This window comes from Moschus berezovskii, chromosome 11, assembly GCF_049115385.1.
Source record: "Moschus berezovskii isolate FMDL1 chromosome 11, NW_MosBer_1.0, whole genome shotgun sequence".
NCBI lineage: Eukaryota > Metazoa > Chordata > Mammalia > Artiodactyla > Moschidae > Moschus > Moschus berezovskii.
Window position 1 is genome coordinate 12,948,899 of NC_142470.1, and position 15,641 is coordinate 12,964,539.

Sequence of the window (15,641 nt, forward strand, 5' to 3'; positions counted from 1 at the left end):
TTAATTTCATAATGAGAATAAACAATTCTATCCTAACTGATTTAGTTTTCTCACCTTTAATAAAAAGAAGCCTGAGACCGAGTTGGGTAACTGTGAATGGACACAGAGAGTGAATTATTGGTACTGACTTGAGCAGCGGCTGAGAGTGATTCTGGGAACCAGGCTGTTGCACTGGACCAGGGTGAATTATGCTCTGTTCTTGCACAGGTGCTGTGTGCCTCTCACTGATGGGGCTGGGGGAAGGATGTTCTGAGACCCATTCTCCACAGTGCCTTTAGTCTGTACCTTCAGGGATGTGATGAACCCCGGAACTGGGTGCCCCTTATGGTCATCAAAGATCCAGAAAATGATTGGCAGATAGGGATGTAGTAAAGAAAAAAAGGCAAAAATGAAAAGGGAGAGGCTCTCGGGGTCGTGTGTGTGTGTGTATGCATGTACATGCCCTTTAGGTAGACTCTCTTTTCCCATCTCTAAGCCATAGTTCTCACCTGCAGTGACCAGCCTCGGACTGTGATGCTTCCACGAAGGAGGTTGTGTTCGCTTCCCTGTTGTCTCCCCAAATGACAAAGCTGGAGGCACAGAGCCCTTCCTTGTGCACTGATTGAAAATTCAGGTCATTAGTGATTCTCTGGCACAGGAGCCAGGAGGAGCTGTTGCCTTTTCACAGGCAGTGTCTCCTGGGACTTGTTCCCGGCCCTCCTAGTTAGAGACATGATGGGGCAACTGTCCAGCCAGCCAGCAGTCCCCTCTGCAGGGTGGCCCCTGTGTTCTATCAGCCTCATTGATAACTCCATTCAGATGGATGGGGCTGGGCTCCGTGGCAGCACCTCTAGTTTCTCCCTGGGGTGAGATGCTATCTGGATCCCTCCTCCCCACTTAACCCTGAAATTGTCCGTCTCTGTTTTCATGTCTGCGTTTTCTAGTTAGAGCCCTGTCCACATGGGTGAAATATAGTATGTTCCAGAAAATAAGTAAAAAAATAAAGATAGAATAGCCCAGAGGTCACAATATTTGAGTTTAGAAGTCATGTAGAAGAGGACGCATTCCTATTTAAAGATCTCAGAGGACAGAGATATGATTAATATTTAGATTCTCTGTGGGGCACAGTGTGCCTAATACTTATTTCTAAACATAAATAAACATAGATATGTTTACTTTTTGTTTAAATGTTATCTTCCACATTAAAGAATATGTGAAGCATGTATATACCACTGTATACGAGACAGAAAAAGAGACACAGATGTATAGAACAGTCTTTTGGACTCTGTGGGAGAGGGTGAGGGTGGGATGATTTGGGAGAATGGCATGGAAACATGTATATTATCATATGTGAAACGAATCGCCAGTCCAGGTTCGATGCATGATACAGGATGCTCGGGGCTGGGGCACTGGGATGACCCAGAGGGATGATATGGGGAGGGAGGAGGGAGGGGGTTCAGGATGGGGAACACGTGTACACCCGTGGCGGATTCATGTCATTGTATGGCAAAACCAATACAATATTGTAAAGTAATTAACCACCAATTAAAATTTAAAAAAAAGAATTTTAATCAAATCAATGCCTGTTCTCCCATCACTCAGCTTAAACAAAATATGGGTCAATCCTTTATTTCTTCAAGTTAGAGTTTTTAAAATTTATTTTTAATTAAAAATTATTAAAATAATTTTCAAGTTTACTTTCCATGTACAGTTTTTGCAAAGTATTGGCTATATTCTCAGTGCCATACAAAGCAGGCTGCAGCCTCTCTTACACCCAAGTTTGTACCTCGCATTTCCCCTCCGCTATATGCTCCTCTCTCACTTCCCCAGTGATAACCGCTAGTTTGTTCTATCTGTGGTTCTGCTTCTTTTTTGGTTTTATCCACTAGGTCGTTGTATTTTTTAGATTCTACATATAAGTGATATCATACAGTATTTGTCTCTCTCTGTCTGACTTATTTCTCTTAGCATTTTGTTGTCGCTGTTCAGTCGCTAAGTCATGTCTGACTTTGTGACCCCATGGACTGCAGCGTGCCAGGTCTCCCTGTCCATCTATCTCCCTGAGTTCGCCCAAGTCCGTGTCCATTTAGTTGGTAATGCTATCCAACCATCTCGTCTGCCACGGGGTCACAAAGAATTGGACAAAACTGAGCGACTCAGCACACACACATGCTTTGCCACCCTCTTCTCCTTTTGCCTTCAGTCTTTCCCAGCATCTTCCCTGGTGGCTCAGATGGTAAAGCATCTGCCTACAATGCGGGAGACCCGGGTTTGATCCCTGGGTTGGGAAGATCCCCTGGAGAAGGCTATGGCAACCCACTCCAGTACTCTTGCCTGGAAAATCCCATGGATGTAGGAGCCTGGTAGGCTATAGTCCCTGGGGTCACAAAGAGTCAGACTGGACTGAATGACTTCACTTTTCCCAGTGTCAGGATCTTTTCCAATGAGTTGGCTGTTTGTACCAGGTGACCAAAGTATTAGACACTCAGCTTCAGCATCAGTCCTTCCAATCAGTCCTTCTCTTAGCATATTGCCCCCTAAATTATTAGGAACCAATCACCCACATATCACTTCCCAGATTAAGAAGTAGAATGTTGCCAGCATGTTGAAAGTCTTTTTGTGTATCCTGTTCACCATTTCTCTTCCCTCCTTCTTGAAGTAAAATGATCCCTACCAACTTTCCAATGTTTCATTCTAGTTTTGCCTGCTTTTGAAACTTATATAAATGTCTTCATGCATTATGTATTCTCTTTTCTGGCTCTTTTGTTCAGCTGTTTCCTTTCGTGAGATCACCTAGACAGCACTAGGTAATGATTCTTTGTTCATTTCCTTTGCTGTGAGTTGCTGCATTGTATGATTATACCACACACTCATCATGCAAGCTATTCATAAAGAATAATTGTTTTTTGATTATTTTGAATAATATTGAGGTAATCATTCCTGTATATGTTTCTTGGTATACACATGAATTTCTTTCTCTTTCATATACACCTATGAGTGGAATTTCTTGGTTTTAGGATATCTACATCTACTAGTATGCAATATCAAATTGATTTCCAAAGATATATCATGTTGTACATTGACCAGCCATAGGTGAGGGTGTGACGGCAGCTCATTCTTGATAGCAGTGGGTGGATGTCGTGCGTGCATACTAAGTTGCTTCATGGGCTGTAGCCCACCAGGCTCCTCTGTCCATGGGCTTCTCCTGGCAAGAATACTGGCATGGGTAACCATGCCCTCCTTCAGGGGATCTTCCACACCCAGGGATCGAACCCGAGTCTCCTGTGTCTCCTGCATTGGCAGGCAGGTTCTTTACTACTAGTGCTGCATAGGAAGGATGTCAGCCTATTTTTTTATTGTGTGTGTGTTGGGGGATATCTCCTGATGGTCTGATTTTATATTTCAGTGATTAATAATAAGATTGATTACCTTTAAAATACTAGGATTTTTTATTTGCTAATTTTCAAATAGCTTGTCTAATTTTTGTTCATTTTTCCTTGTAGTTGTCTGTTTTATTCTAATTTGTCTGCAGAACTACTTAAATATTCTACATAGTAGTTCTTTGTGCATTATACATGTATTACAGATATTTTTTTCTGTCTTTACAGTTTGTCTTTTCACTCTGCAGTCTTTTTTTTTTCTTAAACATTATTTATTTATTTATTTTTGGTTGCACACAGTCTTCCTTGCTGTGCACGGGCTTTCTCTAGTTGCGGGGTGGAGTGGGGGGCCACTCTTCGTTGCAGTGCATAGGCTTCTCATTGCAGTGGCTTCTCTTGTTGCAGAGCACAGGCTCTAGGTGAGCAGGCTTCAGTGGTTGCAGCACTCGAACTTTGTAGTTGTGAGGCACAGGCTTAGTTGCTCTAATAAGACATGTGCAATCTTCCCAGACCAGAAATTGAACCCGTGTCCCCTACATTAACAGGTGGTTTTCACCACTGTACCACCAGGGAAGTCCTTGTTACAGTCTTGTTTGCCAAGTAAATATTTTAAATTTTAATTGATTGAATTCATTAGTGTTTTCCTTTCTTCTTAATGGTTTCTGTGTATGTGGTTTATGAACTTCATTCCTCCCTTAGTTCAGGAAGGTGTGTTTCAGCCTAAAAAACTTAATTTTCATAAGTTTTCTAAAAATTTTTAAAATTTTGCTTTTCACCGTGCTTTAGATGATCTGGAATTGATTTTTGTGTATGTTGTGATGTGAGAGCTGAGGGGCCTATTTTTCATTTGTTTTTGCATGGACACCTAATTAACAATTTGAATGGTTGCTGTATAGACTCCTTTGAATTGCACTAGTGTGAAACTGTCAGCTGTGAATAAAATACAGTTTTGTTTTTTCCCTTGGAAAATTTATATCTTTTCTTTATTTTCTTATCCTACTGCACTGGGTGTGACCTCAAGTACAATGTGGGATAGTTGTGGTAAGAGTTGGTATTTTGTCTTGTTCCACATTTGGACAGGAAGGAATTAAATGTATAATTGTTACATATTATATATGCTGTATGTTTGAAAGGATAACTTTTTTTCAAATAAAGAAAATTTTCTTTTATGTGCATTTGTTAATGTGTGCCTGCATGCTAAGTCGCTTCAGTTGTGTCCGACTCTTGTGGCTCCATGAACTGTAGCCCCCCAGGCTCCTCTGTCCATGGGATTTACTGGAGTGGTTGCCATGCCCTCTTCCAGGAATCTTCCCAACCCAGGGATTGAACCGAGTCTCTTATGTCTCCTGCACTGGCAGGCAGGTTCTTTACCACTAGCACCACCTGGGAAGTCCCTATTTGTTAATAGATCTTTTTAATGAGCATAAGCTGTATTATATAAACTTTTTCCTTGCATCTATTGAGATGTTATTCTTGACTCATATGATTTTTGTCCTTGGTTTTATGAAGTAGTGACTTACTTGGATTGATTTTTAAATGTTAAATCAATTTTGCATCCCTGGAAAAACTCACCTTGGAAGTGATAACATCATATTTTCTTCTGCATTATTGTAATTATCTTACTAATACTTTACTTGGTATTGATGCATTTAATTCATGAAGCAGATCAGTGTGTTACTGTACATTTTGTAGTGTTCTTGTTAGCTTTTGTATCAAGGTTGTGCTAATCTCCTAAGGAAATTAGTAAGTGTCCCCTTATTTTCCATTCTCTGAAAGTGTTTTGTAAGCTAGAAATTACTTCTTTCTTGCATTGTTTCTAAGACTGACTATAGCAGATATCTGAGCCTCAAATGTCATTGAAGAAAGGTTTTTGGCTCCTGCTTCAATTTCCTTAATGGTTATAGGTCTGTTCAGGTTTTATATCTCTCACACAATTTTTTTGATGAATTATTTTTTAAGAAGATTGTCTATTTAATGTAAATTAAAAATTTATTCATATAACATTTTCACAATATCCTCTTTATTGTAATATCAGAGGAATGTCATTCTGTTACAATAGAATCATAAAATCATAACAATTTTAATGATATGATTTCACTGTAAAATAATATATGGTTATATTTAAAAATACTGTATTTTATAAGAAAATGAAAAAATTTGAATATTTGCATGAATTATGTAAAAGAAAGGATTTAAAATTATAGCTCTAGCAAAACAGGTTCCAAAGAAGATGTCTTCATTTGATAATAAAATAAAAACTTTCTTGCATAAAAAAATTACAAAGTTAAGAAATAAAGAATTAAAAACTAGGGAAAAACTAGGAATAAAACCACCATATGACCCAGCAATCCCACTTCTAGGCATATACCGAGGAAACCAAAATTGAAAAAGACACATGTGTCCCATTGTTCATTGCAGCACCATTTACAATAGCTAGAACATGGAAGCAACCTAGATGTCCATTGACAGATGAATAGCTAAAGAAGTTGTGGTACACATACACAATGCAATATTACTCAGCCATAAAAAGGAATGAATTTGAGTCAGTTCTGATGAGGTAGATGAACCTAGAACCTATTATACAGAGTGAAGTGAGTCAAAGAGAAAGATCAATATCGTATTCTAAGGCATATATACAGAATCTAGAAGAATGGTTCTGAAGAACTTATTTACAGGGCAGCAGTGGAGAAACAGACACAGAGATTAGACTATGGACCTGGGGAGAGGGGAGGGGAGGGTGCGATGTGTGGAGAGACTAACGTGGAAACTTACATCACCATATGTAAATGGATAGCCAATGGGGATTTGCTGTATGGCTCAGGAAACTCAAATAGGGGCTCCGTATAGACCTAAAGGGGTGGGATGGGGAGAGAGATGGGAGGGAAGTTCAAAAGCGAGGGATATATGTATACCTATGGCTGATTCATGTTGAGGTTTGACAGAAAACAATAAAATTCTGTAAAGCAATTATCCTTCAATAAAAAAAAAGAAAAAAGAAAGAAAGAATTAACTAGGGGAGCTTTCCTGATGATCCAGTGGCTAAGACTGCACATTCCCAATGCAGTGGGCCCAGGTTCCATCCCTGATTAGGAAACTAGATCCCACATGGTGCAACTAAGCATTGCTATGCCACAACTAAAGATGCCACATGCCTCAACTAAGGCTCAGTGCAGCCAAATTAATAAATGAATAATCACAAAAGAATCAACTAGGAATATTACCAAGGCAAAGACAATAGTGGTATAATATCTTTAATATGAAAAAGCCCATGCAAGTAAATAAAAATTCCCAGAAGATAATAGGCAGATGACATGAATAAGCAATTAATAAGAGAATTTTAAAAATTGGTTAATAACTCAGGAAAATAGTCTCTGCATCAATAAACAAAAAATTGAAACAAAGCAAGGACATACATTTTGGCTATGATAATAGTTACATTTAGGGGGAAATATGGAGAGGATTGAGACAAAAGGATACTCTTATTTGGTATTCTGGCAGTATGGATAAAAGAGCCTCCAAAATGTTCTTCTTACACATTTGACTTTTGAAATATTAAAAATTCCAGGCTGTGAATATAAAATTTATTTCTTTTCAGGGACTTTCATTGCATCATTATTTGTAATAGTGAACATTTATAAATCTCCTAATCATCCAACAATGGGGAAACGTTCTATAAGTCATGAACCTTTCATCTGATGTAATGTCAGTGAGTCAAATGTTCTGGAGGCATTAATAATGTGGAGACAACTTGTATTATCAGTCAGTTCAGTTGCCCAGTCATGTCCGAGTCTTTTCAACTTCATGGACTGCAGTATGCCAGGCTTCCCTGTCCATCACCAACTCCCAGAGCTTGCTCAAACTCATGTCCATCCAGGCGGTAATGCTATCCAACCATCTCTTCCTCTGTCGTCCCCTTCTCTTCCTGCCTTCCATCTTCTCCAGCATCATGGTAATTTCCAATAAGTCAGTTCTTCACATCAGGTTGCCAAAGTATTGGAGCTTCAGCTTCAACATCAGTCATTCCAATGAATATTCAGGACTGGTTTCCTTTAGGATTGACCGATTTGATCTCCTTGCTGTCTGAGGGACTCTCAATATAGCCTGTATTATAGTTAGGCAAAAAGTTATATAATTGTATGTCCAGTATTTTCTCAGTGCAGGAAGAGACAGAAGGAATTATAAAGGACAGGAGGGAAATGCTGTGAATATTCATCAGTGGTTGTCTTTAAATGGAAGGATAGTGAATGTTTTCTTTTTTTCTTTTTGCTATTTGTATGTTTTACAAACTTGCTATAATGAATAAATATTTTTCTCTGAAGTATAGAAAAATGAAATAAGCCACAGTGTAAAAGTAAAAAATATTGTGAATCTATTCCAATAATTCATAATCACTCACAATCACAGTCTTAGTTCTAATGTCAGGTGTATGATTTTGAACCAGCTGCCACTCTACCTGTTTGTTCCAGGTTTCCTCTCTTAGAATTATTCTTGCTCACTATTCCCAGCAAATAGTATGTCTTCTGTTCAGCATTCTCCCTGTATAGCTGAATCCCTGTAAGTGAAATGTTTTCAAAGATGGACCTGGAAATGGTCCCTGAAACTCAGACACTTAAGCCTTCCAGATATTGTCAGCATCTTGTGATTGAATGGGCAGGTTAGCTATAGACTGAGTTGACACTTGGGCTTCCTCCAAGAACCTGTATGCTGTCTGATGTTCTTCTTTGATGATTCCCACTCTCTGGTTTGAACCTGCTTGGCACCTGTGTCTAGTAATCAAGTCACCTGGCAGGGACTGCTGGTCACCTCATTCCCAGGCCTTATCTCTGTCCTTGTCCAAGTGATTGTATTCGAGTCCACCCAGGTTAGGCATTCTCCATCTTTAAACCCATTTGTGATGCTGAACACAACCTGCTTTGAATCTTGAGTTTTTCAAAGTTCCAGTGACGACATCTAGGAAGCAGGTGATTAGTCTGTGCATTTGATCTGGGACAGGACCTTTTACTGAGTAGAACATTTTTCCCAACAGAAGAACCTGCACAAAGCCTCCTTCATGTGTCTGTTCCTCAGGCTGTAGATAAAGGGGTTCAGCATGGGGGTGACCATCATGTACACCACAGATGCTGCCATCCCAGTGGCTGCTGAGTAGGAGGATGAGGGCTGGAAATACACCAGAAAGAGTGTCCCATAGAAGAGAGTGACCACTGTCAGGTGAGAGCCACAGGTAGAGAGGACTTTGTGCTTCCCCCCAGGAGAGGGGATCCTGAGGGTGATGAGGATGATGTGGGCATATGACACTAAGATGCAGGTGAGAGGAATCAGACCCGAAGGAACAGCTTCAGTTAACATGGTGACCTGAAAGGTGTGAGTGTCTGAGCAGGCAAGTTTGAGGAGTGGGAGAAGGTCACAGAAGAAGTGTGGGATGGCATGGGAGGCGCAGAAGGAGAACTGAGACATGAGGAGACAGAGGGAGAAGGCCAGGAGGTGGGAGCTGAGCCAGGATGCGGCAACCAGCAGCAGGCAGCACTGGGGCCCCATGATGGTGGTGTAGTGGAGAGGAAGGCAGATGGCCACGTAGCGGTCATAGGCCATCACAGCCAGCAGGAAGTCATCCAGCAGAGTCAATTCCATGAAGAAGAACATCTGCACGAGGCACCCAGTGTGGGAGATGGTGTAGTGCTGTGTGTGGATGTTGAGCAGCACCTTGGGGACGATGGTGCAGGAGAAGCAGGTGTCGGTGAAGGACAGGTTGGCCAGGAAGAAGTACATGGGGGTGTGGAGGCGGGGGTCAGAGCTGATGGCCAGGATGATGAGCAGGTTCCCCAGCACGGTGACGAGGTACACGGCCAGGAAGAGCCCGAACAGGAGAGGCTGCTGCTCTGTGTGTTGAGAGAAGCTGAGGAACAGGAAGTCAGAGATGCTGGTTCTGTTTCTGCTGCTGCTGCTGCTGCTAAGTCACTTCAGTCGTGCCCGACTCTGTGTGACCTCATAGATGGAAGCCCACCAGGCTCCCCTGTCCCAGGGATTCTCCAGGCAAGAACACTGGAGTGGGTTGCCATTTCCTTCTCCAATGTGTGGAAGTGAAAAGTGAAAGTGAAGTCGCTCAGTCGTGTCCGACCTTTGGCGACCCCACAGACTGCAGCCTACCAGGCTCCTCCATCCATGGGATTCTCCAGGCAATAGTACTGGAGTGGCTTGCCATTGCCTTCTCCGGTTCGGTTTCTAATTTCCTCAAAAGCAGATAAATTAGAACAGAATCTTATTTAAACAAAGATAGGCTTTTTAATGTTACAGAGTCCATGAACTTTGGTCCGTTTTTCTCTATTTCTTGAGGAACTCATTGGCATTCACTACTAGGTGCAAATATGTACAAATAAGAGGACTGTGGAATCTGATGAGGGGGCATCAGGGTAGAGATGTAGTCTGAGTCCTATGCTCCTGTAATGTGGCAAGTTTTCCCCATGGGTGGTCTGAATGGAACTGGACCGGGATTCACCAGGAAGAATCTTTTCAAAATAATTCCTTGAAAACTGTAGAACACCCATTTAAATTTCAGTGTTTTATTGTGGAGCTCATTTTGGGTTCATGCATACTAGTGGGCTAAACAAGGAGCTCTGTGTGTATGTGTCTGAGCGTTGAGCACATATTGAGGGAGATGGAAGGAGGGTTACTTTCTTCAGAGAGGAGCCAGATGAGACATAGGGGTCTCTGTGCTGGGAATACTATGGCCCCCTTTCCTGTAAAGACCCTATCAGTGAGTTGGTGTTATTATGAGAACCCTGTGAACTGAAAAGCACCTTTTCATTAAGGGCACATCATTCTCAACACCCAAAAAGATGTCCTTTTCATTATAGAGGACTGGAATGCAAAAGTAGGAAGTCAAGAGATAACCTGGATGTCAACTAGATTCAGGAACTACATCATTTGCAGTGCTTGTATTGCTTTAGAATGTAAGATTCGAAGATCTTCCAACACTGTAATAAAAGATTTCAATAAAATCATGCTCCTTCTAAGAGATAACCTGGAGTAACAGGCAAATGTGGCCTTGGAGTACAAAATGATGCAGGGCAAAGGTTAACAGAGTTTTGCCAAGAGAATGCACTGGTCATAGCAAACACCCTCTTCCAATAATACGAGAGAAGACTCTACACATGGACGTCACCAGGTGGTCAACAATGAAATCAGATTGATTATATTCTTTGCAACCAAAGATGGAGAAGCTCTATACAGTTAGCAAAAACAAGACTGGGAGCTGACTGTGGCTCAGATCATGAACTCCTTATTGCTAAATTCAGACTTAAAATGAAGAAATTAGGGAAAACCACTAGACCTTTCAGGTGTGATCGAAATAAAATCCCTTACAATTATACAGTGGAAGTGACAAATAGATTCAAGGGATTAGGTCTGAATGACACAGTGCCTGAAGAACTATGGATGGAAGTTCATGACACTGTACAGGAGGCAGTGATCAAGACCATCCCCAGGAAAAAGAAATGCAAAAAGGCAAAATGGTTGTCTGAAGAGGCCACACAAATAGCTGAGAAAATAAGAGAAGTGAAAGGCAAATGAGAAATGGAAAGATATATATCCATTTGAATGCAGAGTTCCAAAGAATAGCAAGGAGAGATAAGAAAGCCCTCTTTAGTGATCAGTGCAAAGAGATAGAGGAAAACAATAGAATGGGAAAGACTAGAGATCTCTTCAAGAAAATTAGTGATACCAAGGGAACATTTCATGCAAAATGGGTACAATAAAGGACAGAAATGGTATGGACCTAACAGAAGCAGAAGATATTAAGAAGTGGCAAGAATACACAGAACTATACAAAAAAGATCTTCATGACCGTGATAACCATGATGGTGCAATCACTCACTTAGAGCCAGACATCCTGGAATGCGAAGTCAAGTGGGCCTTAGGAAGCATCGCTACAAACAAAGCTAGTGGAGGTGATGAAATTCCAATTAAGCTATTTCAAATCCTGAAAGATGATGCTGTGAAAGTGCTGCACTCAATTTGTCAGCAAATTTGGAAAACTCAACAGAGGCCACAGGACTGGAAAAGGTCTGTTTTCATTCCAATCCCAAAGAAAGGCAATGCCAAAGAATGTTCAAACTACTGCACAATTGCACTCATCTCACACGCTAGCAAAGTAATGCTCAAAATTCTCCAAGCCAGGCTTCAATAATACATGAACCGAGAACTTCCAGATGTTCAAGCGGATTTAGAAAAGGCAGAGGAACCAGAGATCAAATTACCAACATCCTTTGGATCATTGAAAAAGCAAGAGAGTTCCAGAAAAACATCTACTTCTGCTTTATTTATTATGCCAAAGCCTTTGACTGAGTGGATCACAATAAACTGTGGAAAATTCTTAAAGAGATGGGAATACCAGACCACCTGACCTGCCTCCTGAGAAATCTGTGTGCAGGTCAAGAAGCAACAGTTAGAACAAGAGATGGATCAACAGACGTGTTCTAAATTGGGAAAGGAGTACATCAAGGCTGTATATTGTCACTCTGCCTATTTAACTTATATGCAGAGTACATCATGTGAAATGCCAGCCTGGATGAAGCATAAGCTGGGATCAAGATTGCTGGGAGAAATATCAATGACCTCAGTACACAGATGATGCTACCCTTATGGCAGAAAGTGAAGAAGAATTAAAGAGCTTCTTGTTGAAAGTGAAAGAGGAGAGTGGAAAAGTTGGCTTAAAACTCAACATCCAGAAAACTAAGATCATGGCATCTGGTCCCATCACTTCATGGCAAATAGATGGGGAAACAGTGGAAATAGTGAGAGACTTCAATTTTTGGGGGCTCCAAAATCACTGCAGATGGTGATTGTAGCCATGAATTAAAAGATGCTTGCTCCTTGGAAGAAAAGCTATGACAGCTTAGACAGCATATTAAAAAGCAGAGACATTACTTTGCCAACGAAGGTCCATCTACTCAAAGCTATGGTTTTTTCAGTAGTCATGTAAGGATGTAAGAGTTGGCCCATAAAGAAAGTTGAAAGTGAAAGTGAAGTGGTTAGTCATGTCTGACTCTTTGGGACCCCATGTACTGTAGCCTACCAGGCTCTTCAGTCCACGGAATTTTCCAGGCAAGAGTACTGAAGTGGGTTGCCATTTCCTTCTCCCAGGGATCTTCCCAACCCAGGGATTGAACCCAGGTTTCCCATATTGCAGGCCGATGCTTTACCATCTGAACCCCCAGGGAAGCAAGTTGAACACCAAACAATTGATGGTTTTGAACTGTGGTGTTGAAGAAGGCTCTTGAGAGTCCCTTGGACTGCAAGGAGACCCAATCAGTCCATCCTAAAGGAAATCAGTCCTGAATATTCATTGGAAGGACTGATTCTGAAGCTGAAACTCCAGTACTTTGGCTACCTGATGCAAAGACCTGACTCATATGAAAAGACCCTGATGCTGGGAAAGATTGAAGGCAGGAGGAGAAGGGGACAACAGAGGATAAGATGGTTAGATGGCATCACCAACTCAATGGACATGAGTTTGAGCAAGCTCTTGGAGTTGGTAATGGACAGGGAAGCCTGGTATGCTGCAGTCCATGGTGTTGTAAAGAGTCGGACATGACTCAGTGATTGAACTGATTCTCATCATCAACCTGCTCATCAACATCTTAGGCTTTAACATCTGAGCTTTGACATCTGGATGTGGGATAGGAATGTTTTCTCTGTTCCCTATGCTCAGTTTGCCTTTGGTTAATTACTTTACACTGAATCTCTGTCTCCTGTTTTGTACCACGTGCAACTACTTCACAGACTCACTGAAGTTATAACTGAGATAAAGTATGTGGAGGGCAGCATGCTCCTAAGGTCAGTGATGTTACTGTCATTGTTAGTACCAGGTGATGGAGTGAACCTGGGACACAGGGTGTGCTGCAAAAGCACTGGAGGATATGCTGTACTGCTCTGCTCCTCACTGCCTTTTAATCTTTGTGAAATTTTTATTCCCATTGAGCTTTGCCTTGCTTCTATCAGATGTAGATACTAACCTACCTGATAGGATGGTTGAAGAATCCGAATTGTATTGGTTGCAGTTTCTTCAGGATTCATGATGTGCAGTCAGGATGTGATATTGGAATGAACCATGGTGGTGTGGAGGAAGAATGCTAGGTCAGTCAGTGGGAGCAGGTGTCCATGTCATGTTTGTTTAGGGTAATGAATAAATATATATCTCTGGAGTCTGACAGAATTTTCCCACTCTTTAATCTTGATGAGATCTTGAGAAAGTCATCAGCTTTTTCTGCTTCAGTTTCCTCATTGGCTTAAATGGAATAATGGCAGAGTTTACTACATAGAGTGGCAGTGTATATGTTCAGTCACTCAGTTGTGTCCAATTCTGTGGACCCCAAGGACTGTAGCCCACCAAGCTCCTCTATCCATAGAATTTTCCAGGAAAGAATACTAACTGGGTTGTCATTTTCTTCTCCCGACCAAAGCATTGAACCTGGGTCTCTTGCATCTCCTGCACTGGCAGGTAGATTCTTTACCGCTGACACCTGGGAAGCCCATAGAGCATGGTGACAAGTAGTAAACTTGACAAAAAGTACATAATATTTAGATCAAAGTTGACACATAGTAAGTGCTCAATGAGTATGATCTGTTACTATTTTTGCTATTTTTAATGAAATAGACTGCAGAGTTGTTGTTGAGTCTAGGTCACTGCCTGCATCTTCGGGTTGTAGATAGTGAAATGTCCATAAAAAGTCATCATCATCACCAGTATCATCAGCACAGCAGCACCTCCTCTAATTCTACTCATAACTGTCAATGGCAAAGCTTTTGTTTTGGCATCTGGAAACCATGTGGAAACTGGATCAAATCACTTAATCAATCATAAGAGCTCTTTAATTATTAATTTTGCTTTTCATTGCAGGAGACATAAGAGACATGGTTTCAATCTCTGGGTCGAGAAGATCCCCTGGAGAAGGAAATGGCTACACTCCAGTATTCTTGCCTGGAGATTTCCATGGACAGAGGAGCATGGTGGGCTATAGTCCATGGGGTCTCAAAGAGACAGGCATGACTGAGTGACTGAGCACACAGCACACATAATGGGAATAGACAATTTTATCATAAATAATTTAGTTTGCATTATTTTACTAGAAAGAAGCAAGCGACTGAGTTTGAGGAATGTAAAAGGAAGTAGAGAGTAAATTACTGGTACTGACTTGAGCGGTGACTGAGAGTGATTCCAGGAACCAGGCTGTTCCACTGGACCAGGGTGAATTATGCTCTGTTGTTGCCCAGCTGCTGTGTCCTGGTCACTGATGGGGCTGGGGGAAGGATGCTCTGAGACCCATTCTTCACAATGCCTTCAGTCTGCACCTTCAGGGATGTGACGAACCCCAGAACTGGGTGCCCCTCATGGTCATCACAGATCCAGAAAATGATTGGCAGATGGTGATGTAGAAACAAGTGGCAAAGAGGAAACAAGAGAGACTTTAAGTGTTGTGTGAGTATATGTGTGAATATGAGTTTGTGTGTGTGTGTTTGTGAATGTATGTGCACACAGGTGGCCTTCAATAGACTCTCTTCCCTTCCCTGATCCCTAAGCCTCTGTTCTCACCTGGAGGTGCTGACTAGCCTCCATCTGTTGGGTTTGCTACCCAGTTGTCTCCCCAAGAAGATATGGCTGGAGACACAGAGTCCTTCCTTCTGAGTAGGAACAGCACAGACTGAAGATTCTGGTCATTAGTGATTCTCAGGCACAGGAGCCAGGAGGAGCAGCTGCCTTTTCACAGGCAGTGTCTTCTGGGATCTGATCCCAGACCTCCTAGTTAGAGACATGATGGGGCAGCTGTCCAACCTGCCAGCTGTCCTCTGTGGATAGTGGCCCCCAGTGTCCCAGCAGTATCACTGATAATTCCATTCAGATGGACCAGGCTGTGCTCCATGGCAGCACCCTTGGTTTCTCCCTTGGGTGAAGTAGAGCATGGATCCATCCTCCCACCTTAACCCTGAACTTGTGATTCTCTATCCTGGAGTCCACACTTTCTAATTAGAGCACTGTCACCATGGATGTAATACAATATGTCCCAGAAAATAAGAAAAAATAAAGGCAGAATAGATTAGCGGTCATCATCTTTGCTTTTGAAGTCATGTTGAAGAAGAAGCATCCTTATTTAACGATCTCAGAGAGCAAAGTTATGAATAATATTTAGATTTTCTACTGGGCCCAGGGTGCCTAATCATTTATTTCTAAACAGAAATAAATATCTGCATATATTTATTTGTTTTCCTTTAAATGTATTGTCCATATAA

General features: G+C 41.6%; 1 protein-coding gene across 1 annotated transcript; it reads right to left on the bottom strand.

Annotated features, from left to right (window-relative positions):
* Nucleotides 1–8,357: 8,357 nt before the first annotated feature.
* Nucleotides 8,358–13,430, bottom strand: LOC129539986 (olfactory receptor 1f45-like). Its single transcript, XM_055401172.2, has 3 exons — nt 13,374–13,430; nt 13,220–13,236; nt 8,358–9,303 (listed from the first exon to the last, which is right to left on the bottom strand). Exons 1-3 carry the CDS (start codon nt 13,428–13,430, stop codon nt 8,358–8,360), a joined length of 1,020 nt encoding a protein of 339 aa, XP_055257147.2.
* Between the last annotated feature and the right edge of the window lie 2,211 nt (nt 13,431–15,641).